Raw genomic sequence first — 27,827 nt, 5'->3', positions numbered from 1 at the left:
CAATTTGGCAACATTGGTCTTTAATGTTTATGTTCATCCTGAAATCTGCGTTTGAAAAATCTCTATAAACAGGGAGTTAGAAAATCCTGGTAAGGGTTGCAAATTAAATGAATATGGCAGTCCCGAGGCATTTTCATAGAGATATTTTAACAGCATCACCTCCTGTGGATTGGAATACTAAATACTTTATTGAAGAACAAAACCGAACCGTTTTTATCTCTAGTCCTTGCAAAATGAAGTACCTGAAAGCACTTTTGCATGTATTATTTATTCATCATGATAGAAAAATAGCCCTAACCTAATAAATTACATTTAAAAGCATTTAGTGCAAAAGTTTTGTTTATGATAAAGCAACAGATTTAGTTCTTCACTGGTAGCTTAAAGCACCAAGTTTTCTTTATACAAATTAGACAGATGGTGCTTACAGTAGAATTTACTAAAGGTCTGTCACAACAAATGCAGCCAAGCTGCATATTTAATCACTGCAGAATCTTGTCTACCTGCAGCTGCCAACTGCTAATCCAATTTCCCTGATAAATGTGGCAAGAGACACGATCAGCAATAAAGAGCATCTAACTCCATTTTCCTGCAGGGCGTCTTTTGATGAACATTTAGGACGGAAGCACGGAGTGCACTGTGTGGCCCTGGTTCGTGGCAGCTGCATGCATTCTGAGGCACAGTTCTCAGGTTACTCACTTAATTCTGCCACTATCATTACGTTGCTATTGATCTCCGTAGCTGTTGCCTACACAGCATTACTCTAGATGAAGCTGAATCAGGCAGTTATCATGCATCAAACTTGCTCAAAAGCCTGGAGATTTCCCCTTAATTACTTGTGATTTTATTTGCAAATACCGTTAAAGTGTAATCAAGCAGTCACTTTCCAGGGTCGTTAAGAACTTGCTGGTTTAGGGATATATCACTGGAACTCCATTAAAAATGACTCCAGGAAGATGGTTTCTATCAAACTAGATGGGATCACATCAAAATGGACTTGGAACATAATGAAATCTTCAAATGAGACATGTAATTTTTATAAAGATGGTGTTTTTCAACTCGCTTCTTTTTCACATAAAGCAATAGCCACCTTAAAGCTGCAAAGATCTTGTTGGTCATGAAATATTTGTTGACACATCTGAAAAACACAGCTACCCACATAGAAACTGGTATAGAATTTCAACAAAACTATAAAGGCAAAGAAAATCTCTTTTGGTTTTAAAATTCTGTGACTACTGCATGCTGATAAATACTCATTTCAAAAACTTTATTTCAAATTAAAAGGTACAGTATTTAGCTAATTAGTTTTTGGTAAAAGAATTATCCTAAAGTAATCATCAAAGGCAACTGTTTTTCTAGTTGGCTTCTTGCTGCGAATTTTTTTTTTTTTTTGTAGAGAGAAGAGGAGCCATGCAAAGCGATGGTTAATATTTTGGTCAACTTATTTCAAATAACGATAAAATATGACAAGTATCACCAGCAAAGGTGCCTACATTTTCAGGACTACTTACTTTCTTACAAATAATAATCAGTGTCAATCTATTTAATATGGCCTGGACACATTATAATTTCAGAAGATGCTCTTCTGACTGAGCAGACCCTGTGCTCTCCATCCTCCACATTAAAATATGGGGCTGCTTTGTCACAAACAGCTTGCTACACTTAAGGATTTTACTAATAAAACATAATGTTGTCTTAGATATTATGACTGTTGCCACAGCTGAACTGACTTGTCAAATCAATCCTAATATGGCTCCCACAGGCACATAAAAACCTTACTTAGCTATCAGTTATCCTAATCACTTTGTGCAGCTTAAGAATGCAATACTTCAAGACCAGCTCCTATTCATACATATATGCCTAGCCATTTAATAAAGTCTTGATTTATATAAATTCTTGTTTAAAAAATATTTAGAGATGTAGTGTTTTAACATGTGTATGTTTGTGCATTCTTCCATATAAATATGTTGAAACATACAGTGAGGGTAGATGAGGGGACAGGGATGCTTAAAGTGGTGCGCCCACGAGAAACATTCTTTTGAAGACATTAACTGCAATGAGAGACAAATCTGTGTCGCCTAATCATAAACTGACTGTCCCAACTCAAAGCCCATTAACTTTGACACTTACGTGAAAAGTGTACAACTGAAAGACACATGCAGTTAGGGACAGGAAGCGGATGAGGCACAGAGCACACGTGGGCATGCAGCACCTTCTTCTGGACCTAGATATTCTAGAACGAACAAAATTGCCTTTCCTCCTGTTTGGAAACAAACCCACCTTCACATCTTCTTGTTTAAAGTTGTTGTTGAATATCTGTAATACTGTTTCAAAAGAGACTGTAAGAGGCAGCATGAAATTCTCAAATTCGTCCTCATCTTCGCCTATCAAAAAACACAAAAGGGTCACGACGGTTTAAACGCACGCTCTGTGTGAGAGCCTCAGCAGTGAGCGCCGCATGCAGGCGCAGAAACGTCCGGGGAAGGGTCGGCCTGCATTCACATCCTGCCTAATTTTGTGCTTTGGCTCACTGACTATTCTGGTGTTTTGCCTTCTCTTTTTGCACCAAATGAAATAGCAAAATTACTTACCATTTTTTTTTTTTTTGGCTCTTTATTGGATCAAACAGACTCATGCCCCAGGCATGTCAGCCCTTCAGCTCTTAGGGCCCCAGAGCTTCCCTAATGCTCCAGGAAAGCCTCTTTCAAAGCCTCAGAGACAAGGATCTTTTTCCCCTTCTCTTTGGGTGCCAAGGCCTAAAGGGCTCATGGACTCAGGTGCCCAGAGAGCTCTACGTTATTATTCCCTTTTATTTATGTTCTTTTTTATTAATTTGTTAACTAGATGGCAGGGAAACTTTTATCTGCCAAATAGGATGAGGTCCCTCCTGGGTCATTTGGATTTTAAGTACATTCTCCATGGGTACACTTCCTCTTACACCAAGCTTCCTTCTCTTTATAGAAAAGAGGAAAAGAGATATTTTCTATTGCTTTTTCATTTTAAAGGTTTCCTCAAAAATTCTGCCAAAGTGGAGTCTTCATACATGGATATGCGCAATTGACAATTTATAAAGTATTCTTTCAAAAGGGGTTTCTTTTAAGTGAGAGCCCTAATTCATGGATGAAGACACAGGCAGAGGACGGTTAAGTGACTTACTCAAGGTAGCATATATGGTCCAGGCCCCTGATTTCCGTGCTGTCAGTTTTTAAATAGAGCAGCAGAGAGGAAATGCGATCTCAGAGAAGAGACCAGCAGTTCCCCAAGTTTGGTCCTTGGCCTCGCAGCATCAGGGTCACTTGGCAACTTATTAGATGGACTTTCCCAGGTTCCATCCCAGATTGACTGGATCAGAAACTCTGGGGTGGGGTCCAGCAAATTTTGTTTTAAGACACTCTCCAGGTGATTCAGATGCATACAAATGTTTGAGAAACACTAGCCTACACATCATTCTGCAGATAAGGAAAATGAGGTCCAAGGCCACACACACAGATCAAGGCAGAATCGGCATCTTTTTAAAAATATACAGATATATTTTTATTGATTTCAAAGAGAGGAAGGGAGGGGGAGAGAGAGCGAACGAAACATCAATGATGAGAGAGAATCACTGACTGGCTGCCTCCTGCATGCCCCCTACTGGGGATAGAGCCCACAACCTGAGCATGTGTCCTTGACGGGAATCAAACCTGGTACCCTTCAGTCCACAGGCTGATGCTCTATCCACTGAGCCAGCCAGGGCGAATCGGCATCTTTTGACTTGGAGCACGTGACCTGGCTGACCCCGGTCCTTTGTGGTTTTTCTTTTCCCTTTAACTTTACATAATTTGTTTCTAGAGTCAAACAGAACCAGGACTTAGCTTTGTTCACAAAGAGATGTCAAAAGACCAACAAATCTTTCCTGTATGCTGTTCTGGACAAGGGCCAGGATCCAAGGTGAAGGGTAAAGCAGACCAGATTCTAATCCCTGCTCTGTCAATGGCTATGCGACCAAGTTATTCCTCTTAGATACACCCTCTGACAATTGGTGACAGCATTAGAAAGCTTTAGAGAAGCCATTCTTACTTTCCAAAGCCCAGGTCAAACGATCACCTTCCCAATGCCTGAGCTAACCTCCCCTGCAAGCACTTCCTGAGTCCCACTGCCCGTGTTCCCCCTTCTCCCTTCATTCCCAGAGCATTTTCTCCGACTCTATGACAGATTGCAATTATCAGTAGGCCTTGAATTGCAAGCGTTTAGGCATATAGCTGATATTAACACCAACAATACCACCTTCATCATTCCACCATTACCACTGTTTGATGAGAGTTACCTTGGGGACTGAATGAGATAAAATTTATAATGTGTGTATGTAAATTACTGACAGCATCTTCGCCTTCACTTCCGGAGAGCTGAGACTGTGCACCTTTGCGTTTCTGTGAAGGAGAATGATGTAGGGAAGGCTCTACATAAACGGAGCCTAGTTAACCACTAGTTAACTTTGGACATTCTGAGTCTCAGTTTTCTCATCTTCAAACTAAGGATGAAAATACCTATCTTTTAAGCTTATTGTGAATATTAAATGTTATAACACATGAAAAATAGAGGATTCTCAATGAACAGTAGTGGTAGTACTAGTATTACAGTATTAGCACCTACAACAGTGCCTGCAAATATTAGGGAAACGCTGTATTTGAATGAAAAGTAGTTGCTCAATAAAGTTGAGTTTTAAAACTCCCTTAATTTCTTAACACCTGACAAAGAATACAGAAACTAATTGAAGTAAACATTATCAAACCCTTAAATATGTAATACACACATACTTTATTAAACTATATAATCTTACTGCTCCAGGGTAAAGTATTTTCTTTTAAAAAATTCTTTATTTTTTGAAGTATTACATATGTCCTCTTTTTCCCCTAAAGTATTTTCTAAATGTAGAATTGCACAAGGACAGTGACAATGGTCACTGCAGGCAATGAGGGTTCAGGAAGGAGTGGACACTCTGTAAGTTCTAAGCCTGGACCCTGGCTCTGCTGCTGTTAGCTGCCTGATTTTGGTTAAAGTCACTTCACTCATCTAAGCCTTAGTGTTCTCATCTGTAATTAAGAGACATAATATTTACGGTAGATCCCCTGATCCGTGGTTTCACTTTCTACAGTTTCAATTACCTGTGGTTAACCAACGTCCAAATATACTAAATGGAAAATTCCAGAAATAAACAATTCATGTTTTAAATTGCATGCTGTTCTGAGAAGCATGATGCTATCTTGTGCCATCTTGCAGTGCCCTGCTCGGGACATGAACCATGCTTCGTCCAGCATCTCTCTGCTGTACATGCTACCCATCCACAAGTCACTCAGGAGCTGCCCTGGTCAGATCTACTAGCACAGAATCACACTGCTGTGTCCAACTAACCCTTATTTTACTAAATAGTGACCCCGAAGTATAGGATTAGTGCTGCTTGCAATTTGGAGATACCAGGGAGAATTATCAAGTTCTTGACTTAATAAAGAAAAAATATCATATGCTGAGGTTGCTAAGATCTATATATATAAAAGGCTAATATGCTAAGTGTTCCTCCCTCCATCCAACCAGTTGCTATGATGCGCACTGACCACCAGGGGGCAGACGCTCAACGCAGGAGCTGCCAAGCTGCAGTGACTGGGCAGCTGCGGTTCTTGGGTGATGCACCCCGAAACCAGAGAGGAGGGAGCCCAATTCCTTGCAGGGCCATGCGATTCCACCTTCAGTCGTGCGTTATGTTGTTGCTGGGGCACTGGTGCCCCAAATCTGGTTTACTACACATTTGTGCTTGTTCCACACCCTGTACGACAGCAACTTTGCAGAGTGCCCTCTTGCACTCTGGGACCCCTAGAGGAATGTTGGAGAGCCGGTTTTGGCCCGATCCCCACAGGCCAGGCCAAGGGACACCACCTACCGGAGGGATGCTGCTCACTCAGCAGACACCTTTTGAGCCCTGGCGCCACCCAGGTGAAGCCGGCCAGGGAGGGACCATAGGAGGTTGGCTCCAGGGCGTGTCTGGCCCAGTCCTGCCCTGCCAGCCACCTTCTAGTTAGTTTCCTTTCAATGTGCATGAACCTGTGCATTGGGTCACTAGTCTATTATAAGAATGAATCTTCTATCCATGAAATTGTGAAGGGAAAAGAAATTTGTGCTAGTTTTGCTGTTAGACCTCAAAACAGCAAAAGTTACACCCATAGTGCGTGGTAAGTTCTTAGTTAAGATGAAAAAGGCATTAAACTTGTGGGTGGAAGACATGAGCAGAAAATGTGTTGATTTATGGTGACGTGGTGCCCCAGAAAGCACGGAGCCTACAGGAAGACTTCAGCAAGGGGTCCCATGACACAGGTGGCCACAGTCACATAACTCTTATTACAGTACATTGTTCAGTTATAATTGTTTTATTTTATTATTCATTACTGTGGTGAATCTCTCACTGACCCTAATTTATAAATTAAACTTTATCATAGGTATGTATTATAGGAACAAACATAGTATTTATAGGGTTCAGTATTATCTGCAGTTTCAGGCATCCATTGGGGGTCTTGGAACGTATCCTGCATGTGTAAGGAGAAACTACTGTATTTCATAAAGTTAGCTGTGAGGATTAAATAATAAAATATCTGTAAACCCCTTTGCTCAGTATTTGACACTTAATAAATGATAGCTATTAGCATTTTTTGTTGTTTTGACTGCAGCCAATAATAATATGATGTAGTCAGTATGGAAAACAGTTTGGTAGTTACTCAAAAAGTTAAACACACAATTGCCACTTGACTCATCGATTTTCTCCCAGATACATACCCCAGAGAACTGAAAGCCTATGTCCACACAAAAACACATACACGATGTTCATAGCAGAATTATCATACAGCCAAAGGGAAAAAACAACCCAACTGTTATCACTGATAAACCGAGAAACACACTGTGGTATATCCATACAAAGGATTATTAGCTAGCCATAAAAAGCAATGAAGTACTAATACACCCTAAAATATGGATGAGCCTCGAAAACATGCTATGTGAAAGAAGCCATACAGAAAGGCCACATTACAGGATTCCATTTACAGTAAAAGCCTAGAATGGGCAAATCCAGAGACAGAAAGTAAATTAGCGGCTGTCAGGGGCTGGGGGGTAGGGGTAATGAGAGACAAGTTTAAGGAGCAGGGCTTCTTTCTGGGGTGATTAACAATATTCTGAAATTAGATGTTGATGGTTGTAAAACTGTGAATATTCTAAATATACTAGATACTACTGAACTGTATACTTTAGAAGGGTGAATTATGGTATTTAAATCTCAAAAAGATAAAAAAAAACAAACCCCCAAAACCACCAACAATAAAAACCAGGGTTTGGTTACCCCTCACCACCCCCTGAAATGTATGCAGAGCAGTGAAAATTTCATTTCCTCAAATTCAAATAGCCACTGAATTACTGGTGGCTGAGGTGTGGCCAAGGAGAAGTAATGAAATAATCATCCTATATAATAAAAGCCTAGTATGCAAATTGACCATCACTTCAACACACAAGATGGCTGCCCCCATGTGGTCAAAGATGGCCGCCCCCATGTGGACACAAGATAGCCACCACAAGATGGCCAGCAGGGGAGGGCAGTTGTGGGTGATCAGGCCAGCAGGGGAGGGCAGTTAGCGGTGACCAGGTCTGCAGGGGAGGGCAGTTAGGGGTGACCAAGCCAGCAGGGGAGGGCAGTTGGGAGGGACCAGGCCTGCAAGGGAGGGCAGTTGGGGATGACCAGGCCTGCAGGGGAGGGCAGTTGGGGGTGACCAGGCTGGCAAGGGAGGGCAGTTGGGGGTGACTGGGCCAGCAGGGGAGGGCAGTTGGGGGCAACTGGGCCGGCAGGGGAGGACAGTTAGGGGTGACCAGGCCGGCATGGGAGGGCAGTTGGGGGCAACCAGGCTGGCAGGGGAGGGCAGTTAGGGGCGACCAGGCCGGCAGGGGAGGGCAGTGAGGGGTGACCAGGCCGGCAGGGGAGGGCAGTTAGGGGTGATCAGGCTGGCAGGCAGAAGTGGTTAGGGGCATCAGGCAGGCAAGTGGTTGGGAGCCAGCAGTCCTGGACTGTGAGAGGGATGTCCAACTGCCCGTTTAGGCCCGATCCTAAACGGGCAGTTGACATCCCTCGAGGGGTCCCAGATTGGAGAGGGTGCAGGCTGGGCTGAGGGACAACACCCCCCTCCCCCTCTCTGTGCACGAATTTCATGCACCAGGCCTCTAGTGGTAATAATAAATGATGGTAACCAACTATGATGATAGTTACTAGTATTTACTATATGGCAGGTTGAATGGCTCTTCAATGATGTCCATGTCCTCCTAACCCTTGGCATCTGTGAATATGTTGGGTTCTATGACAAAAGGAGTTAAGGTTGCTAATCAATGGACTTTAAAATAGAAGATTATCCTGGGTTATGCAGATGGGCCCCATGAAATCACAAAGGTCCTTGGAGGTGTTAGGGGAGCTGGGGGGAAGCCAGAGAGAAGGCAGCACAAGAAGGACTTGGTCTGATGTTGGAGAAACAGGGCCATGGGCCCTCCTTGACTCAGTCCACTGAGACCCATTTCGGACTTCTGACCTTCAGAATTGTAAAATCTGCAACACATAAGTCATTAAATTTGTTACAGTGGTAACAGGAAACTAATATAGTCAGTAAATGTCAGGTCTAATGCCTCTGTTCCAACTAAGGAGAACTGAGAGGAGAGAAACAAGGAGACACAGAGGCAGTGAGTGAGAAGGGAATCCACTCAAAACCAAGTCCCTGGGGTAATCCCAGAAGAGTGGCCACTTGTGCAGGAGCGGGCCCACGCCGCCTGCTCTTCCTTCCCAGTGCTTCCAAGGACTGCATCTTAGAGTTCTAGGACAACAGGTCTTGAGAAATGCGCTTAGCTAGATCCCAGAATGGGGTTTTCATTTCAGTTTCCTTCCAAACGGCCTCGGAGTCCTGGCAGGCTTTGAAATGACCTGTGGCTTCAGGCAGGGCAGGAAGCTTTGAAGGTGCCCTCACTTGTGCCCAAGCACTGAGGGTAGAGCAGCTGCAGCATGGGCACTAACTTACATTGTATTGAGGTCCCAGTGGCAGTCAGGGTCCCTAATAGTGCTGTCAATAAATGTGTCTCAGTTAATATACACCGAGTACTTGTTTTGTGATAGGAATTGTCCCAGGCCCTTTGCACACATCTTTATCTTATTTATGCCGCCTGACTCTTCAAGGCACATATATCCATTTAACAGATGAAAAACTGAGGCTCCCTTTAACTCCTCTCCCTAGGCAACCACAATGTTTATTTTAGCTCCCAGAAGAAAACTACAGCACCCACTGCAGACCAGTGTATGCCTTCTCTAAGAAAGCTACCTTCCAGTTTCATTCCTGAGGCACCTTATTCCCTGGGGTGCTCTGGACTCTACCCTCAAAACCAGGTAAGTTATTAAAACTGGATCTGGACTTAATGGGCTGCTTTCTGCCTACAGGGCCAGCTAATTAGTCTTAATGATCTCATTATAAATTCTAAGTATTTCCAGCTGCTTCTTTACCCCGTATTGCCCCCCAACCCTCAACGTCTACTTTCCAGATAGTCTCTGCCAAGTCATGGACACAAGTGATAGGTCGGTGCAGTCTTCCCATCTATCAGAACATTAGCTACTTCTGATCAAGCTTCTCACGTGCTGGATCCTCTGGCTATCTCCCTCTGTGTTCCTTTATCTATGAGAAAAAATGTGCTTTGCCCAATCATCAGACTTAAGTATACATTTAAAAAACTATTTGACTTGCACTGATCATAGGGCTGTAATATACCTACATAGGGCTGTAATATAATTACATAGGGCAAATAAACACGAATCTGTTTATTTGGTAGAAGCTAGGAAAGTAATCCCTTCTCCCTTCTTCTCACTGCCCCCAAGCCTCAAATCAATCATTCAGTTCAAATAGTTCACCTAAAAATGAAGACAGTTACTTTTCTTAATTGATTGAGAAGTAAAAGGTGAAGTAACAGCTTAGCAAAAGTGAATGAGGATGTGTGGTCAGAGGGCTACAATGTACATGACTGACCTTGGGCACGTCTTTTAATCTCTGTACCTCACCTCTCTAACAGGTACACAATGCAATAACTATTTCACGTTGGCTGTTCTGAGGATCACATCGTATAATGTATGAGAAATGGTTTGCCGACTATGAATGTGTAAACATGTTAGTTATTATTACTAAAGAAAAGGAAAGTTTCCTTCCTCTGTATTTTTGCTTCTATCTTTAGTAGCTATTTCTTGAATAGTCTTCCTTTCTTATTCAACTCATTTACTTGTTATTTAACATTTCTCAAATTTAAGCTAGAGACATCTTCAGGTGCCAAGTACCTGCTATCAGCCACAAAGGTGGATGGATGCTATGCTACCTTCACCCCTATAGAGAGAACTGTCTCTTACTATCTGTAAACTCTATTTTCATATTAGCATCTCCGTGATCATGAAAACATATAACTGCATCTTAGAGTTTGAATATCTGAGGGAAGCATGCTTCTCATCTGAGCAGTTCAAGATAAGGCTCATAAAATGTCCAAGGACAACAACTGCCAGTGAGCCGAGCATCTCTGAACGTGTGGCTGGTAGAAACCTAATTTGCAATGAATATTTAGTTCTCCATAAAACAAAAAGCCTGTTACCGCTCTTTCCCACACTCCCCTCTCCAGTATTTGTCAACTGATTTCACCTCCATTCAAATTAAACAAAATAGAAGGTTTTTATTTATTCCAGTATTTTACACTGAACAGCTCCCTGGAGGTTCTCCATTTACTGGCTTGGGTAATACTATCTTTGCTTTAGTTTATTAGATTGACAAAGTTAATTTAAAAATAACCTAGGGAACTTTAAGTGATTCTTGGAAGGGCTAACATGCATGCACATATGGTCGGTCACCCATTTCCTTCTGTGTGTAACGCATCTCACGAAGGGAATTTATTTAGTTTCATAATTTCTTAGAATACAAAAAATATGTTGCCAACATGAAACATCATCATTCTGATGATGAAATGCTTTCAATTCTGTTTATTCCATCTAGTTTAGATAAGGAACAATTTGATAAAATAATTGTATAACTGTTTATTGCCAACGCCTCCCCCCACCCCATTTTCATCTGAAATACAACCTGGGGCACATAGCATCTAATTAAATTCATACAAAGCACAAATTATTGAATAGAAACCAAAATGCATTTCAAAGTAAGTATCAATTAATGTGACACCCAATTTCTAATCACTCCAATGTGCAAGGCTTATACACAAAACATATCTAATTTATTTTGCAGAATTCAATTAGAATATATTTTATATTTCTATCCCAGAATCACATCCAGTGGTTTGCTAGCAGGTTGGTTAGGTGTTTTTTCCTAGTAGATTCTTACCAAGAAAGAAAAAAAAAAATCAGTGTTATAAGTAGTTCCTCCTCAAATGTTTCTTCATTTAATTTGAGATGGATTCTCATTACCTAATACTTTTCTTTCTTTCTTTAATACATGGATCTGTGCTGCTCTCGGCAAGAGCACTCTCTCTTTTCTCCAGGTTTCTGCGACAGTGAACACAGGATAAAAACCCATAAAACCATACACACAGGGGTCCTACAGCCTAGTTTGTGAGACAAGGCTTCAAAGAATAAAACTGTTCCATAACACCCGGCAAATGATCGTCTGTGAAGTAGCAACACTTTTTTCTCTTCAACAGAAAACAACAAACAACTGATCCAGCACAAGAGTGGCCAAGCGCAGCAAATCGTTGTGAACGCAATCAGCCACTGGTCAGAGCTACTCCCAGAGACCCTGGCAGGCAGCTGGCTCCAGGGCCCCGGTGATGGCATCTTGGTCACAGCGCACTCGTGTCCTGCTTCCCACTAGAACTTACTGAGTGCTTACAATGCAGGGATACTGAGATTGGGCCAGAAAGCCTGGGCAAGACAAAGCCCATGCACTGAAGGAGCTCAACATGTTTTGGGAAGAAGAGCCGCTGTGGTTCTTAACGAGGGAAAGAAGCCCTGATGCTTTATACCACAAACCATCACTTGATGCTTACAATACAGGTTATTTTAAAAGTAAAAACACTGATAAGCAAGGAAAGAATTTCTTTTAAAAAAAATGTAAAAGTTCCAGGAGTGCAGTTGCTATTGTTTTTCATTTTATCTATATCCAATTCAATTTATTTATATCTAGTACCTACCATGTACAGGGACTTCCACATAGCCTTTTTTTCTTTTTCTATTTCTTACAATGTATCTAAAAAGTGCTTGCAATCCTATATAATAAAAGGCTAATATGCAGAATGACCAGTTGCTATGACATGCACTGACCATTAGGGGGCAGACATTCAATGCAGGAGCTGCCCCCTGGTGGTCAGTGCGCTACCACAGGACATCCACGGCAGCGCTAAGGATGCCGACTGCCGGCTTGGGCCCGCTCCCCGTGCCTAAGCCATCAGTCAGACATCCCCCAAGGGCTCCTGGACTGTGAGAGGGCGCAGGCCAGGCTGAAGGATCCCCCCCCCCCCCGAGTGCATGAATTTCATGCACCGGGCCTCCAGTATAACAATTATTTACCTTAAAAAAACTAATTTAAAAAAATCAATGTATACTTTATATTGTTATGGGTTAAATATTTCAAAGAAATATGGTGAAAGCTAATAAAGTCCTACTACTTATTCAAAGTTATATACATTTACTTCAATTTCTCAGACCTCACAGTTAACACTAAGCAACAGTGAATAGAAGTCATCTTCAAAAAGGGGGTGTGCAACACCAGGCACATCTGGGCATCACTGGGTCTACCAACTATCAGTGCATTAAGTCAGCTGTGCTGAGAGCACTCATAGTGCTGTCCTATTGTTTAAGCAACCCCAGATTTATGGGGGTTCTTGTCTATGCTGACCTCATGAAAAAGGACCTCGGTCCATTCCATTGCCAGGTCCTGAAGATGTGGGTGACAGGGACCTACTTCTAGGAAGTAGGTCCTTAACTTTGGTCTCCCCATTTCTAGGTGTTTTCCTTAACTTTTGTCTCCCCATTTCTTTCATTCTATCCGACAGAGTCATTCAAAGAGCATGTATAAGGCTTGGGAAAGAATTCAGTCTAGACAAGGGATTCACCGTCTTCTTTAATGCTTGGGCAACCAGGAAGCAAGAGGGCAAGCTCCTTGAGGGCAGGGGCCAGTATGGCAAGGTCTTTGTGGTGCCCTCAGAGCGCAGCACAGTGTGCCCTCTAACTGATTACTGAGAACAATGACAAAACACCTGGCCTGCTCCTCTTCTCTCCCAGGCAGCAGCCAAGACATAGCACAGGCCAGGGTGCAGTATGCAAAGCTGTCACTCAGTTGGATCTCCCACTGGCCTGGTAGCAGATGATTGGGTTTTGCATGCCTGGTTTACACTCTTCAAATATTTATAGACAGTTCCCTTTGCCTCCAGCCCTAGTTGTCACTTAGCCAAGTTATACATACATGGCCCTTTTAATCTTTCCTTAGAAATCAATCCTGCTCAGCTCCTTAATCATTCTAGTTGCATTTCTCTCAACTTTTGGCTGTTTGTCTTTCTGGTAATTTATTCTGTTGAAATGCATAAAAATAATACAGGTGTGAAGCAGAGAAGGTATTGGTCACCTTCCCATTATGAAGAGCAGTGCCTTTTACATGCAAAATAAAATTATTCACCCTCTTTTCTTTTGCATGATCATGTTTTAAAAAATTCGTATTTAAGATGATGGATCAATGAATACATTGCAAAAGAAAGGAAGAAAAGGTATCATCAGTATTATGCTCTCAGAATATCATCATTGACTGAACTCTCTCTCTCTCATGTGTCAATAAATGGATTAACTTAACCTGCAGCATTCAGACATGGAGAACAATGGGAACCGAGAGTAATGCGGTCCCCACAGAGAGGTGTAATGTCCCTCCCTAAGGTGCCCTCTTCCTGCGGATACTTCTGGCTAATGTTAGCTTTCAATGAAGAAATTAAACACGAGTTAATTTCTCCCATTATAAAAGTAGTACATTAAAGAAAATTTTAGCTAATCAGAAATGAGGAAATGTTACTTATAGTCCACTACTCAAAGACAACATTTAACATTTTTGAAGAATTTTAAGTCTTTTTTTGATGTATTGTTCTTCCCGCCCCAATAGGCATTTCCATAGTGTAATACCTTGCTTTTTCCACTTACTATTATAAGAGACATGTCATGTCTTGCATTGTCTTCAAATTGTTATTTTTAATGACCATATATCACTCCATCAAGTAAGTGGGTGTGCCTAATTTTACAATTCCCTATGTTAGATATTTACATTGTTTCTATGTTTTCTTTAGATTAAATGTGCAAAGCTTTTCTGTATTTAAGATTGTTCCTAGATTCCTAGCAGTAAAATGAATGTTCCAAAGGACACCCAGAAAATAAATTTAGAAGAAGTAAAGAATTAATACAAGTACTATCTGAAGTGAAAAATACCACCTTAAGTACAAAGATTTGTCTTCTGGTTCTGATGTTAACAAGCGAGCGCTCAAGTCTTAGAAAGTTATAGAAAACTGTCAGAGGTGGCAAATGCGGTAAGTTAAATGTGGTCCTCACGAGCATTTCCCGTCTTTACTCACAGGTATACTGGTAATCCTTAACAAGTGAGCTTAATCCTTACCCGTACCTAGATCTACCATCAGAAGGCGGGTGAGGGCTGTGTAGAAGGTGGTTCGGCACCTGAAGTCACTGAGCCTGTCACTGTCACTGATGCCGAGGAAGGGGAAGTGTTCACTCTAATGAAAGCAAAAGAGCAGCCACGTTACAAACGCTTTAACTAAGCCACCTGGAAACTCTAGTCATTAATGAGAGGAAATCAGACTTACCGTGTGATTCTTTAGCATGAATTTCACAGCATCTATCTTCACCAGTTTTTTTAAAAGGATATAGGTGATAGAAGTTAAGGAATTTGGCGAAATATAACTGTCTTATCAATAGGTAATAAATCACAAAGTAACACTGAATTACAATGGCACTAATGCCTACTTATGAGGAATAAATATTATTTCGAAAGAGTATTCCTAGAGAAATGTCCTTCATACTGTTAAGAATGGCAATCTATTATTAACCAGTGCAATTACTTTTCTCATCTTATACATGTTCTCGTCCTGGAGAGGAAGAATTAATTTTATAATTAAGACAAAAACTTCTTTACTATTAAAGCCTTCGTAGTGGAAAATTAAAACTGACCTTTTTTTACGTTTTTGATGTAATGTGAGAATTTCTCTTTACTTAATATTATTTCATAATAAAATAATGATAAAAGACCCATAATAGGCTATCAAGAAGGAGAAAAATGTTCAATTCTAAGAAACAATGAGCTCAGTTAGAAACTAAGGAAAGTCTGCTTTGGGTGAAGGAGAAGGGAATACAGCCAGGAGGATGTAGCAGACTGCACGTCATCAAGGCCTGAAGGTCAGGCTTAGAGGGCCTGACATTTCTCAAGTACCTATTGTGTGCAAGGAATTTCATATGTAACTCACCCAATCTTCACAATTAGAGTGCAAAATATTACTATTTCTAATCCACAGGTAAAACGAGCACGGAGAAATTGTTACTTGCCTAAGGTAATACAGTTATGGATGGGTAGCGCTGAGATCTGAACTGAGGTTTAACTCCAAAGACCATGTTCTTTCTACTGTACTGAACCATCATCCGAACAGTTCAACGCATGATGAGAATAACATTATGAAATAATACTTAAACAGGACCACAGGCCTGAAGAATTTCTGGTTAACGTTGTCATCGAAACACCCTCTTCGTTTACTTTACCCAGTTGCATGTTTTCTGCTACAGCCAGGGCCTCTCTGGGTCGATCCCTGCCTACTTACGCATGCCCTTCTTGCAGGCTATACGAACCTTAAACGGCACCATTCATGTTCCCATGAAAACGCCGACTCTTTCCTTCACATCGTCTCCAAGTATAGAAGAACTCTCTCTATTGCCCCCGTACAGGGACACTGAAATCTAACTCGAGGTTTTAGTCACTCAGCTGTGGATGTAAAGGAGTAGAAAACACATTGGAACACAAGTCAGGAAGCCGGGGCTTTCAGCTAATTACACCATTCAGTGGGCTGGATGTGTCTGAGCACCATACTCAGCCACTCTGAGCCTTACTTTCCCTCTCCAACGAGTGAGGATGAAATCTATGCTCAAGCTATCTGTCTTATAGGACTGTTGTGAGGATCAAATGATAAAAACGTCTTTTTCAATTTTAAACCAGGGAAGAAGACACAAAGATGCAGAGAATCAACGTTTACAGAATGTTTACTACTTACAAGGTTGATTCTCACAATCCCATGAGATAGGTAGTATCGCTTCTATTTTTCAGATGAAAAAACAAACTCAAAACATTAAATAGAACTTTCCAAGAGAAACAACTAGTATGATTTAGATCCAAGTCCCCTTGATTCTAAGGCCACCATTCCAGCGGCATATCAAGCACGCATATCTGCTCACCTCCATGTTAGGATGCTTTCTAGGGACAGGGCCGCATCTATGCGCTCTCCTCCTTGCACTGTGTTCGGTGGGTGTCAATGCACTGAGTGTTTCTGGCAGGCCGAAGGGCAAGGAGATCAGGGCTGACAGGTAGCAGGTCTTTCCCTGCCTATGAAGCTGCACATTTGATGATTTTTTTCCGGTGTAATCACTGAGCAGAACTGTCACTCAAACTTCAGTCAGTTAAACAGGGGTGGGGGTCAATAAACTAAGAAATACCTTAAGTAATCACCAAACACAATTCTCTTAGAATTGCAAAGTTAAAAGTGACAGGGTCTGTGGGTAATCAGAATGCTACCATTAATAGGAATCTTCCTATCAGTGCTGCTAATAAACAGCAAGCCCTGTTTTGACAACAGAATATTTATGGGAGCAATAAACAGAACATTCACAGGAAGACTCTCGTCTGCCAAAGACACACTTTCTGCAGAACTGCATCTGTGCACTTTGAACCAAGGCCAGCCTCACTGCCTTTTAATTACATTCTAAAGAACAAGTGATTAAGAGTAAATATTGTTTTCAATAAAGAAAAAAATGAGAGTTCATCTGAATATTTATATTCCCTTATAGGAATTCAATTCCAAGCTAGTTATGGTCCTTAAGAGGGTCTGTAATGTTAAAAAACCACAATGCAAATGGAGCCCTGGCCAGGTGGCTCAGTTGTTTGGAGTATCGTCCCATATACCAAAAGGTTGCAGGTTTGATTCCAGTCAGAGCATGCACCTAGGCTGTGAGTTCAATCCCCCATCAGGATGTGTACAAGAGGCAGTCAATGGATATTTCTCTCTCACATTGATGTTTCTCTCTCCCTCTCTCGTCTCTCTCTCAATATATCCTCAGGGGTGAGGACTAAAAATAATGGCTAATCATTTTATGATCTGTCTAAGTCACACCATTTTAGTTGGTGGGAGCATTTTAGTTGGGTGGCATTCTGAATAGCACATTACAGTGAACGTGGTGATGGTGGTTATCAGCAACAGCAGTTGGAATCTAGAGCCCTGAGTAAGAGAATTCAGGAAAGGTCACACAGAAAACATGCAAATGGTAAAACCAAGATTCAAGTCCAACTCTGATTGTCAAGTGTAAGTTTTCACTATGTTACATCATATCCATTTGATTTTAAAGAGACCAGTGAGTCTGCACAGACTACTAGCTTCTTCAGACACAACCGAAGCTGTAACTAAGTCCCAGAGGGAACAGGGAAACTGTTCTTTCAGGAAGGAACCAATTCATTAATGAACTTTCATCACATCCGGGACTGAGCAAACTCCATAGCCTGGCTGATAGTAACTCACTAAACAAAATTCCTTTCTGTATCCACATATCCTTTGAAGAGGAGGATAACAAAATTGAGGATGAACTAATTTCTTAAATTACAGGAGTACCACACACTTTAATTTAGCAGCTGATGAGCACAGTAGCACCAAGTATGACTTTAATTCATGGTATCAAGCCTTTACTGAGTATCTTCCATATTTCATCAAACCTACACTATTGAATATAAAAAATATAACTCTAGGTGCTATTAAGAAAGAAAAGATGCTTAAAAATACCTTAAACTGTAAGACATCTGATTTACAGAAGTGTTAAAATGTGAAGAAATTTCTGTTTGAGAATCAAAGAAATCCTACCTACTAAAGAGGGAATATGCAAATTGACTGTCACTCTGTCACAAATATGGTGGTGCCCACAGCAGAGGCGTGGGTTTCCGTAACAGAAGATATCTGCACCCACAGCGGAGGCCAAATTCCCATAACGAGCCTTAACAAGCAATCAGCAGGGACCTGAGGCTGCACCCCCGGCTCAATGGGGATTGACAGGGGACCTCAGGCCATGCCCCCTGCCCCAGCACCGGGCAAGGGGACCTGAGGGTGCATGGGGAGATCTGAGGCTGTGCCACCCGACCAGCGGGGCTTGATGGGGGACCTCAAGGCATGCCCCCCACCCCGGCCTGGGCCAGGGGACCTGAGGCTGCGCCCTCCCCCCCCCCCCGACCCGGTGGGACTTGACAAGGGTGGGGCCAGCCAGGTCTGGATCTCACCCAATGGGGGTGGGGCCAGATGGGTCTGAGTCTTGCGCAATTTTGAGGGGCCGTGGGTGGGCAGGACTTGACTCTGGGTCCCAGGGCACGCCCCAGACTCTGACAGGAGGAAGATTTTTGTATACATTTTACTAATTTTCTTTCATCTCTGACACTTATATTATAGAGAAAGGGCAAATAGAAATATTAAAGTATTTCCTTTAATTAATCCCCTTTTAATGTGCACGAATTTCATGCACCGGGCCACTAGTCTATATAATAAAGAGCTAATATGCAAATGGTTGTGACGCCCTCACGCGTAATGACCGATCAGCAGGAGGCTGGCATGCGCAGCTGGCTCGGGTGGGTGGGGACTTGCAGTGTCAGGACTTGTGTGAGGCTGCTTCCCATCCCCTGCCTGACGCTGGCCCTGGGTATGTGAGCCTTGTGTCCCTGCCCCCGGGTCCAGGGACATGAGGCTCGCGGAGGTCTATCTCTTTGGGGTGATGGATCATGGGGCTCCCCAACTGTGATAGGGCACAGGGCAGGCTGGGGGACCCTGCCCCCCGAGTGCACGAATTTCATGCACTGGGCCACTAATAGTGTAATAATATAATATTCATTCACTAAGTACAAGAGGGTGGATGATGGTACTACTCTAGTTGATAAAAGTCATATATGTTTACAAACAGTTTTTGTAGATAGAATTAGACACCAATGATAAAAGAAAGTTCACGGATAAGAAAATTACATGGTTTGAAATTATTGTAGATAGGTACAAAGTATAATTACTGAACTAGTGGTTCAGTTATTTCACAAACAGGGTTATGCTAATAAAACCTACTAAACTAAAAACTCCAAATAGGTGTAACCAAAATGAAGCATCTTCAGGGATACTAATAATCACGTACAAGGAAGAGGAATTAAAGGCTTAGTCACCCAATAAGAGGGGTAACAATATGTTCAAATGCCCTCTAATAACTTGTAACCTCACCAGAGAGAGGACTGGCCAATACCAAGTTATATTTATCCTCAGGTATATAGATAAGACCTAGGTTTTCAGGAACATTAAGAAAATCAAAGATGATAGGAATGAAAATGAAGGGCTTGCTATTTAGTGAGCACCTACTACATGACAGGGTCAGTAATACAAGGTGCTTTATTTTTGTTAGATAGAACAAATATATTGTTATATATTTATTATTTTACTTAATCCATATAAAATCCTAAGAGGCAGGTAATATCCCCTTTCTGCTGATGAAGAAATTGAGCCTCCAGAGAAATTACATGACTTGTTCATGTTCTTTCAGTTAACACAGTGAATTGTAACTACTTCAGGATGGCTTTACTAAGACTTCAGCAAGACCTAAAAAAAAATTTAAAAGACATCAAATTGAGTTATGATGGGTCAAATGAGGAGAACAGCATAGGTGGTGATTCAGTGAAAGACCATGAAGGATGTCAAGGGGGAGGTAAAATGAATTTCCTTGGCCCAAGGAAAAGTATCAAGTATAAATTGTGGTTGAGTGGTGGATCAGAAATTAGTTATGGGAACTCAATAAGTCAAGTACCATTAAAGGACTCAAGTTCAAATCAATAATTTTACGTTGACCTGAGAAGCAAGTAGAAGGAATTCTGGGCTTTTGGGAAGAGAAATGATCAGATTAAAACAATACTCAAGGAAGGTAATCTTGTGAGGCAAGAATTTAAAGAACTGCGTGAAGGTCTGAATAAGCTGGCTACAGAAGAGTAGAAAGGATTCTCACACTTGATCCTAGTATAAAAGCAAACCGAGCAGATAAGTTATGGGATGCTTTTTCCATGGATGATAGAGACAGAAAACAGAAAAATAAATCAACATTTCTTTTGACGAGAAATGTTAATAGACGTATGCCTGAGGCATATATGCTGAAGCTAGTTTTACTTAACATTCTCAAAGCCATCTGGAGATGGTGGTATTCACTGAAATAAAGCAATACATTTTAATACTGTTTTACCAAAGCAGAACTACTACTGGTTATTACTAAGTATTTCCTGTAACAGACATTCCTTCTATCCTTCACTCTTATTTTATTCTAGGCTTTTGCTTCATTTCTTATCCTCTACTCTTTCCTGACCCTCACCTCATTCAGGATGCACCCCAGGGGTGGGAAGATCGGTGAGAGGGTGAGGATGTCTGGTTTTTATATTACTTGCATGCTTAATGATTTGTAAGCTATGTCTAAATGACCTTGACTAAAAAGAGCTCACTCAAATCCACACCAAAACGTCACATACCCACATTATGTTTAATGTGTAGATTTTCAGAAATTTAGTATGTAATTTATTTGAGTCAAATTTAAAAAAAAGGAACTCTGTTAATAATACTGTGGACAAAAAAAAAAAAAAAAAGCCACATGCTAACCTGACAAGCTCAGGGAAGGCTTGCATGGCAGTCGTACAAACTTAAAGACCTAAAGTAACCACAAAGTATGGTCTGAAATTAAAACTTGAACTAAAAGCAGTTATGGTGGGTAGTCATGTCCTAGGCCGGTATTTTCCCTGACAAGGTCAATCTTTACCTAAACTGAGCCTATTGTCTTTTGCATCTATGCTAACATATCTTTGAAATGTAACTTGTAATTTCCCTTTTTCTGGACCCCTTTGGCACAACCTAATGTGCCTGAATGCCAGGACAGACAACACAAATTCCTTCACTGTGATTGTTATCATGTTAATTGTTACTGTTAACTATCCTGCATCCACCTTAAGTATGTGTCTATTATTTTACTTTTTATCCAATCCCAGGGGTTCCTCCCCCCCCCCCGCCCCCCGCCCCGTTTTGCTTTCTCCCGCCTCTCTAGTCTATCACCAATGGATTTCATGTAACCCACCTACATCCCCTCCTTTGACTGCAATGTATAAAAATAGATGAAAGACCGCCATTCTCTGGAGCATTATCTCAATCCGTTGAGGTTCTGCTTCCCGGCAATTGTTGACAGTTTGGCTCAAATATACTCACAAAAATTCTTTACAGGTTTGAATGTTTTTATGTTAACAATACAATATTCTTTGAGCTCTTAGTAGAAATATAGGAAAGGAAGTCTGGAATCAGGATCAGTTCTGTGAAGGCAGGGACTGTGTCTCATTTGCCCTTTTGCTCTGTACTGAGCAAATGCTTAATTAACATTTGCTAATTGAAAGAGGCCAATAAGATAAAGTAAATCATAAAGATGAGTATGGAATTAAATTTAAAAATCACTATTTTATGCTTACTCAAGGTTAAATCTAAATAAGGATGCTGTTCTAGTTTATTGCACTTAAAAGACAAATGAAGCTGGAAGAGGTTTGGGGTTAAAAAATAAAATCAGGGTGACTAAGTAGTTTGGACAGGAAATAAGACTCTGGCTTGCAAACATGAAAACCATTTAAATAAACTAATAGATAAGTAGATCTAAGATGCACATGGGTAGGAATTATATTCACCAAATCCTGGTGTACAGGAACTTGCACACGGTCCTGCCTTTGGTTCAATGCTTTGCTATTGAGGTCTTGAAATTCTTAATAACTTAGGAACAAGGCACCCCACATGTTCATTGTGTTCTGGGCCCGGTCAATTATGTAGGTGGTCTTGGAATAATATGGATAAGTTATTAATCCTAAGAACTGTTGACGTTAAGAGTAACAACAGGGTAAAAATGAGTTTGGATACTTTCATGAATTAATGTAGAAGTCTTTTATGGGGTCTGTTTTAAAAAGCTAAAGCTATTTTTGAATTTTCTTAAAGCTCTAAGGATGATGTAGTAAGGGCAACTACCATCAGAGGGCCTAATGGAAAACAAAAATTCTCATTATTATCTGAAACCCCCAATTAGACACATTTCACTGCTGTAAATTTGAGCAAATAAGCAAATTGCAGTAGAAATACTGATCAAATATTTTTCAAAGGAAAAAAACACCTTGAAGTAATAATTAATAAACAAATAGAATTTTGGATGAAATGTAAACCCTTTCTTCCCTCTTTCTCGGCATTTAACATAGGTTTAGTCTGTCTCATTGCTCTGTATGACCCTCATTTTCTCCAATTTTCCCAGCAGCTTCCTTGTTCTGTCATCTGAACAATCTCGTCCCTTCCCCAGATAGAAAGCAGAATTTCTGCCTGCAAAACACTTCACAAAGGAGGAGGACCCCTGCACCTGGGGGTGGGGGTGGGGGTGGGGGGCGAGCTGCCCGGGACCTGTGCATGTCCCGAAAAGCTACTACTTGGAATCTGGAAGTCGGGAAATTTAGTCTTGGAAATTTAAAGACTATGTTAAAAAGTTACTCAGATGTATTTGCCACATGGATTTTATATGCCCCATGTAATGAATTTGATAGGAAAACAAACTTTCTATCAAAAAAGGCCTCTGAATTTTAAAATTATGATAGCCTTAAACAATTTGAAAACCTTCAAATTTGGCAAACAGAAACCGTGGGGTAAAATGCAAGACTCGCTCTCCAGTTAAAATCCAGGGACTTCACGTATTGGCAGCCTCCTCACAAACATTTTATTTAGGGAGATAAGCCGCCTTTTCCTGGCGAAGACAAAGTCCCATGGAGAAGTGGGAGGAGAACGAGACTTCTCTGTTTAGGACATCCCATTCTATTTTCTAATGATCTTGAGGCAGTTCTCAAAGTACAGTTCCTGAGCCACCAGCATCATCCGAGACTTGCTGAAAATGCAAATTCTCAGGGCTCAGTCTAACACCTCCCAAAACCTCAATCTGGAGGTGAGGTCTAGCATTTGTATTCCAACAAGAACTCTAGGGATTGTGATGGTCACTATAGTTTGAGGCTACTTACTGCCTTTGGGCAAATGAACACAGGCTTTTTTTAGCACTTCCTAAAAATGAGGATATTTTATGTTCTCAATTTCTAAACAAGTGGTCAGATACAAGGACACAAAAGTTCAGAAACTGGCTTTGAGGACCATAAACACTGAGTAAGATTCACTCTGAAGAAGATAAAAACAGAAAAAAAAGGTATCTGAAAATATGCATTATAAAGTCATAAGGAACATTTAAACACTTTATTGTAACATAACATGCTTTTCATCTGTTACTAATATTTTAGTATAAATATATAAACATATTTACATTAACAGGGGTCAATCAGTGATGATTTTTTATCCTGCATAACTGTTTCTATTTCTGAAGAATGGCATCTTATTTCTAACACAAAAAATAATGTATTGCTTTAAAATCAGGACTTAAAAACAAATTATAATAAAGAAATCGATAGGAAACAACAAAACATGCATTAAGTAGCCAGCAACTGCACTGAAATAGATACACCACTCACATATTCCATTATGTAAATGAATTCAAAGATATTTCATGACTGATCAGCTAGAAGGGACATAATGATTTATAATTCAAATAACTGAGCACTGAAATCAAATTGAGCTAATATATATTTCTAAATATGCAAACCTGAAATAATTGTTAAAAAATATAAATCAACGTACCCAGGTTGAAACCATTCGTATCCTTTAGTTTAAAATGTTATAGCTTTTAAACTTTTATCTAATAAGTTTTCTGAAAATATGATTTTTCAGTAACTTTAAGAAGTGCTCAAAAGCAATAAAGAGCTTATAAAACAAAAGGTTATAATTGTAGGATTAAAGAATATATACAGAATATAAGGAGATAGGAGGATCTTAATAGCAGATACAAATAAACTAGGCATTATGCAAATTATACTAAAAAGAATACAAATCAAATTAATTTTATATTAGATTTCAATTTCAACCTAAAAGATAGGGTAAATCTAAACAATAGATATGTGCTATAAAATAACAGGTTTCTTTCTAGATAATATGCTCTCAGAGTAATTCATTGTGAAAAGGCCAGAGTTTGCAATACTAGGAAGTACTTATAAACCACTTCATATGTTAGAAATAAAGAGTATTTCAGCATTATTATTTTAAAAAAATACAGGTTCAGTTTTTTTTTAATAAGAAAAAATACATATCTTAAAAAGCCAAAATGACCACTGGAATTGGGTTGTACATCACTTTCCAGTAAAAAGGAAAAACAGCCTGGACAGGTGTAATTTATCATTTTTCTGATTTAATATCAAAGAAATATATTAAAATAATAAAAAGAATCCTGAAATCCTCAAAATTTGTAGTGATAAATAGCCCTCCCTGACTTTATTGCATTATACCTACTAACAGAAATATTGCATGGTGGATTTTGCCAGACAAGGACGATTATTTTCCAATAAAAAGTTGCATATTAAATTCCAGCACAAAAGTGGGTGTCTAATACTTTGGAAATCTTTTATGGCTTGCCAAGAAACACAATTTTAAAGTTAACTAATACAAACATATTCCTGAAGTGAACCTACATTAAAGATTTCTCTCCAATGCCCCCATTTTCAGAATGTTATCTTCATATTAAAATAATAGCTAATCTTAGTGGTTAACTAAACCAACATTTATTTTTTACACTCTTCTCTCTCATTGGTAGAAACACGACAGTATTATCAATTAACCTAATAAGAAAAGATGATTCTGGTTTTAGATTTTACAAATCTGCTAATAAGAGAAAATTATAAACATTTAATGTGTACTGAGAAGTCTCATTTTAGAGTAAATAAGATGTTGAGTTGATAGGACCAATAATCAAAAAAGTGTTCAAAACACTTAAAATTTTCTTCCAATTCCTTTATGTCTCTTAACTAATGAAAAGAATATTCTTTTCAATTGAACACTACTGAAGACATACTGATTCTTAGGAATTCAGTTTTTATAAGGTAATATTTTAGAACATTTGACCTTATTAAAAATACCTAGCTAATGGAATGCACTTGTTAGGCTGTTCATATAAATGATCAAATATATAGTAAAAAGGATATCCAACAGAAAGGTCATTTAGGAACTGAAGAGTCCTCGAAATTACAGGCTCACATCTTCCCCAGTATTTAAGGTTTGTAACACTAAATATAAACAAGAAGTTTTAAATTGTAAGTAAGTTATTTGCTTGTATAGGGAAAACATGGAAATACACATACATTCATGTAAGTTTGAAGACCTAAATCACAAAATACCAATGGGACATTTTCCATTCTATTCTTTTTATAGCACATTCAAAACATATACAGTCAATGTACAAATGGTGCATAATTCTATTCATTTAGTTTTATAAATGAAAAAGTTGCCTAAGTGTTTCACAGGAAAAACATTAAGTTTGTATCTGAAACAAACATGGGGATGGACAGCAGGAGCTACAAGGAAGTCAAATAGAGACTCACAGTTACTCCCAAGAAACGAACCATCCAACTTGTGGCTCCAAAACTCACTTCTTATGCTTATGATTGTTTATCTAGCTTTATTCTCTGGAAGCAAGATAGTACTATTTATGTGTTACACCGATAAAGTGGGATGCCAAGTGGAGGCACACCAGTTTAGGCTAAGTGTAAAAGTTTTACCTATGACTCGAAACTAGTGAATTCTGCTAATATTGTAAGGATAATTAATTCAGTTTCCATGAATATGTCGCTGACAGCCATAGCTTCCTGTCAAAGACAATGAATGCCCTGTCCTTAGGTAGTCAAACCTCTCTCAGTGATTCTAATTTGCAAAAATCTCTTCACTTGGTCTTTCAAATTGGGTGTTTTCTTTTCAATTAAAAAGAAAAAATGCTACCCAATTGACTTGAAGAGCCAGAGTCTGTAAACTTTGTAAAACCATGTCTTGATGCTGCACACTGCAATTGTGTGGAGACCTTGACAAATAACAATGTCATCTGGATGGTGAACTTTAAATATGAGAAATTAAGTTTCAATTAAAAACTATGCTACCATCCTAAGAAAACCCACTTTTTAAAGTCTCTTATTAAGAAAATTAATATTTATGAAGAGATTTAAGCACAGTAAAAGGTCTATTAGGGTCAAACCACCACCAACAAAATAAAAATAAAAAACCAGAGCAGTAACTCACATTTTCGTCATGAATGTTTCTAGAACGTGGTTGTCATCTGTTATTCCTAGTACTTCTGACATCCGGGCATATACCTGCACAAAAACAATTGTTAAAAACTTTACCATTAACCTATATTTTTAAAAGACTATCACACTGAACAAATGGAAGATTTAAATTGTAAGTAAGGTATTTGCTTGCTTCTACATTAAAGTAGGGAGTAGGTGAGGAGAGCAAATGAAGAATTTTAAAAAATGTTTACAATTTTTAAATTTACCAACTTTTTTCTGGGAAGCATCTCTCTTATTTTGAAACACATACACACCCCTCTCACATACTCATTTCACTCCCAGCACACTACATATTTTTTCCCCCAAAGTGGGAACTAGTATCCCTCCTTTCTCAAAGACAGGCATATGCATGTGAAGGGTAGAAACTGTAGTGCCTCGGGAAAAGGTTCCAACATTCACAAAGCTTCCATCCATTCCAGATTTCAGCAAACCGCCAAATAATTCAGAATTATGTTAGGCTGTTATAAAAAATAATTTCAAACATATAATGAGAGAATTTATAGAAATTCTCAAATATCCCTCGATTAAACTCCCCCCAATAACAGAGATAGGTCTTACTTTCCACACTGAGACAGACATTCCAGGCTCAGGAAGTCTCTGCAGAGTGCATCAGGGCCTGGGAATCCACTAAGCTTCCAATTAGGGAGCGTTGGTTGCAGAGTTTGGGGTGCAACATTTCAGTCCCAACCCAAGCCACACTGAGCTGATAAACACATAGCCCACTTCAACTGGGAAAATGCCACTGGCAGCCAATGGAATATTCCCTAATATCCTGGCAAAGCTGAGAGGTGGGTTAGTTAACACCTCCACACTCCCTGATGCTCTGGTGTGATTCCAGGTTATCCCTGCCAGACACCAGCTGTATAGGATTTCTCTTCTGCGGTTTGATCCCTGTGATTGTTTTCTCACTTTCTCCTGACCAGCCTATTTCCTATATGGTATGGCAATTTAGCTTTCACTCCCTCCGCCTTGTTTTTCCTATGTTAACAACAACTTGATATACTGCCATAGGTCATGAAGGTGAGAAAGAAATCACAGGGCGCCCAGAGCTGCAGGGTTGGTTATACAGGGGAGGAAGGCTGTTCATTGCACAGTCTCTTATATTTGGATTTTAAGCACTATTCAAACCAGCAGCTTGTGTTCCAGGTTTTCAACCTAAGTCCTATGACCAAAAAAAATCTCCTCAGGCCCATAGAGGAAATCAGAGAGAAAGAAAAAGAGAGAGAAAAGAGAGGGGGAAGATGGGGGCAGGTGGAG

General features: G+C 40.0%; 1 protein-coding gene across 1 annotated transcript in view; it reads right to left on the bottom strand.

Moving 5' to 3' along the window:
- Nucleotides 1–27,827, bottom strand: part of RANBP17 (RAN binding protein 17) — a 233,284-nt gene that overhangs the window by 61,714 nt on the left and 143,743 nt on the right. Inside the window, exons 15-19 of the mRNA XM_008147617.3 lie at nucleotides 26,521–26,594; nucleotides 25,437–25,517; nucleotides 14,866–14,929; nucleotides 14,667–14,775; nucleotides 2,278–2,381 (exon numbers count right to left, since the gene is read on the bottom strand). Coding sequence (XP_008145839.1) covers nucleotides 2,278–2,381; nucleotides 14,667–14,775; nucleotides 14,866–14,929; nucleotides 25,437–25,517; nucleotides 26,521–26,594 — 432 coding nt within the window. The remainder of the gene's footprint in view (nucleotides 1–2,277; nucleotides 2,382–14,666; nucleotides 14,776–14,865; nucleotides 14,930–25,436; nucleotides 25,518–26,520; nucleotides 26,595–27,827) is intronic.

The sequence above is a fragment of the Eptesicus fuscus genome, chromosome 6 (genome assembly GCF_027574615.1).
Source record: "Eptesicus fuscus isolate TK198812 chromosome 6, DD_ASM_mEF_20220401, whole genome shotgun sequence".
Lineage (NCBI taxonomy): Eukaryota > Metazoa > Chordata > Mammalia > Chiroptera > Vespertilionidae > Eptesicus > Eptesicus fuscus.
Note: the sequence above shows the minus strand (reverse complement) of the source record. Positions and strands in the feature narration are given on the sequence as shown.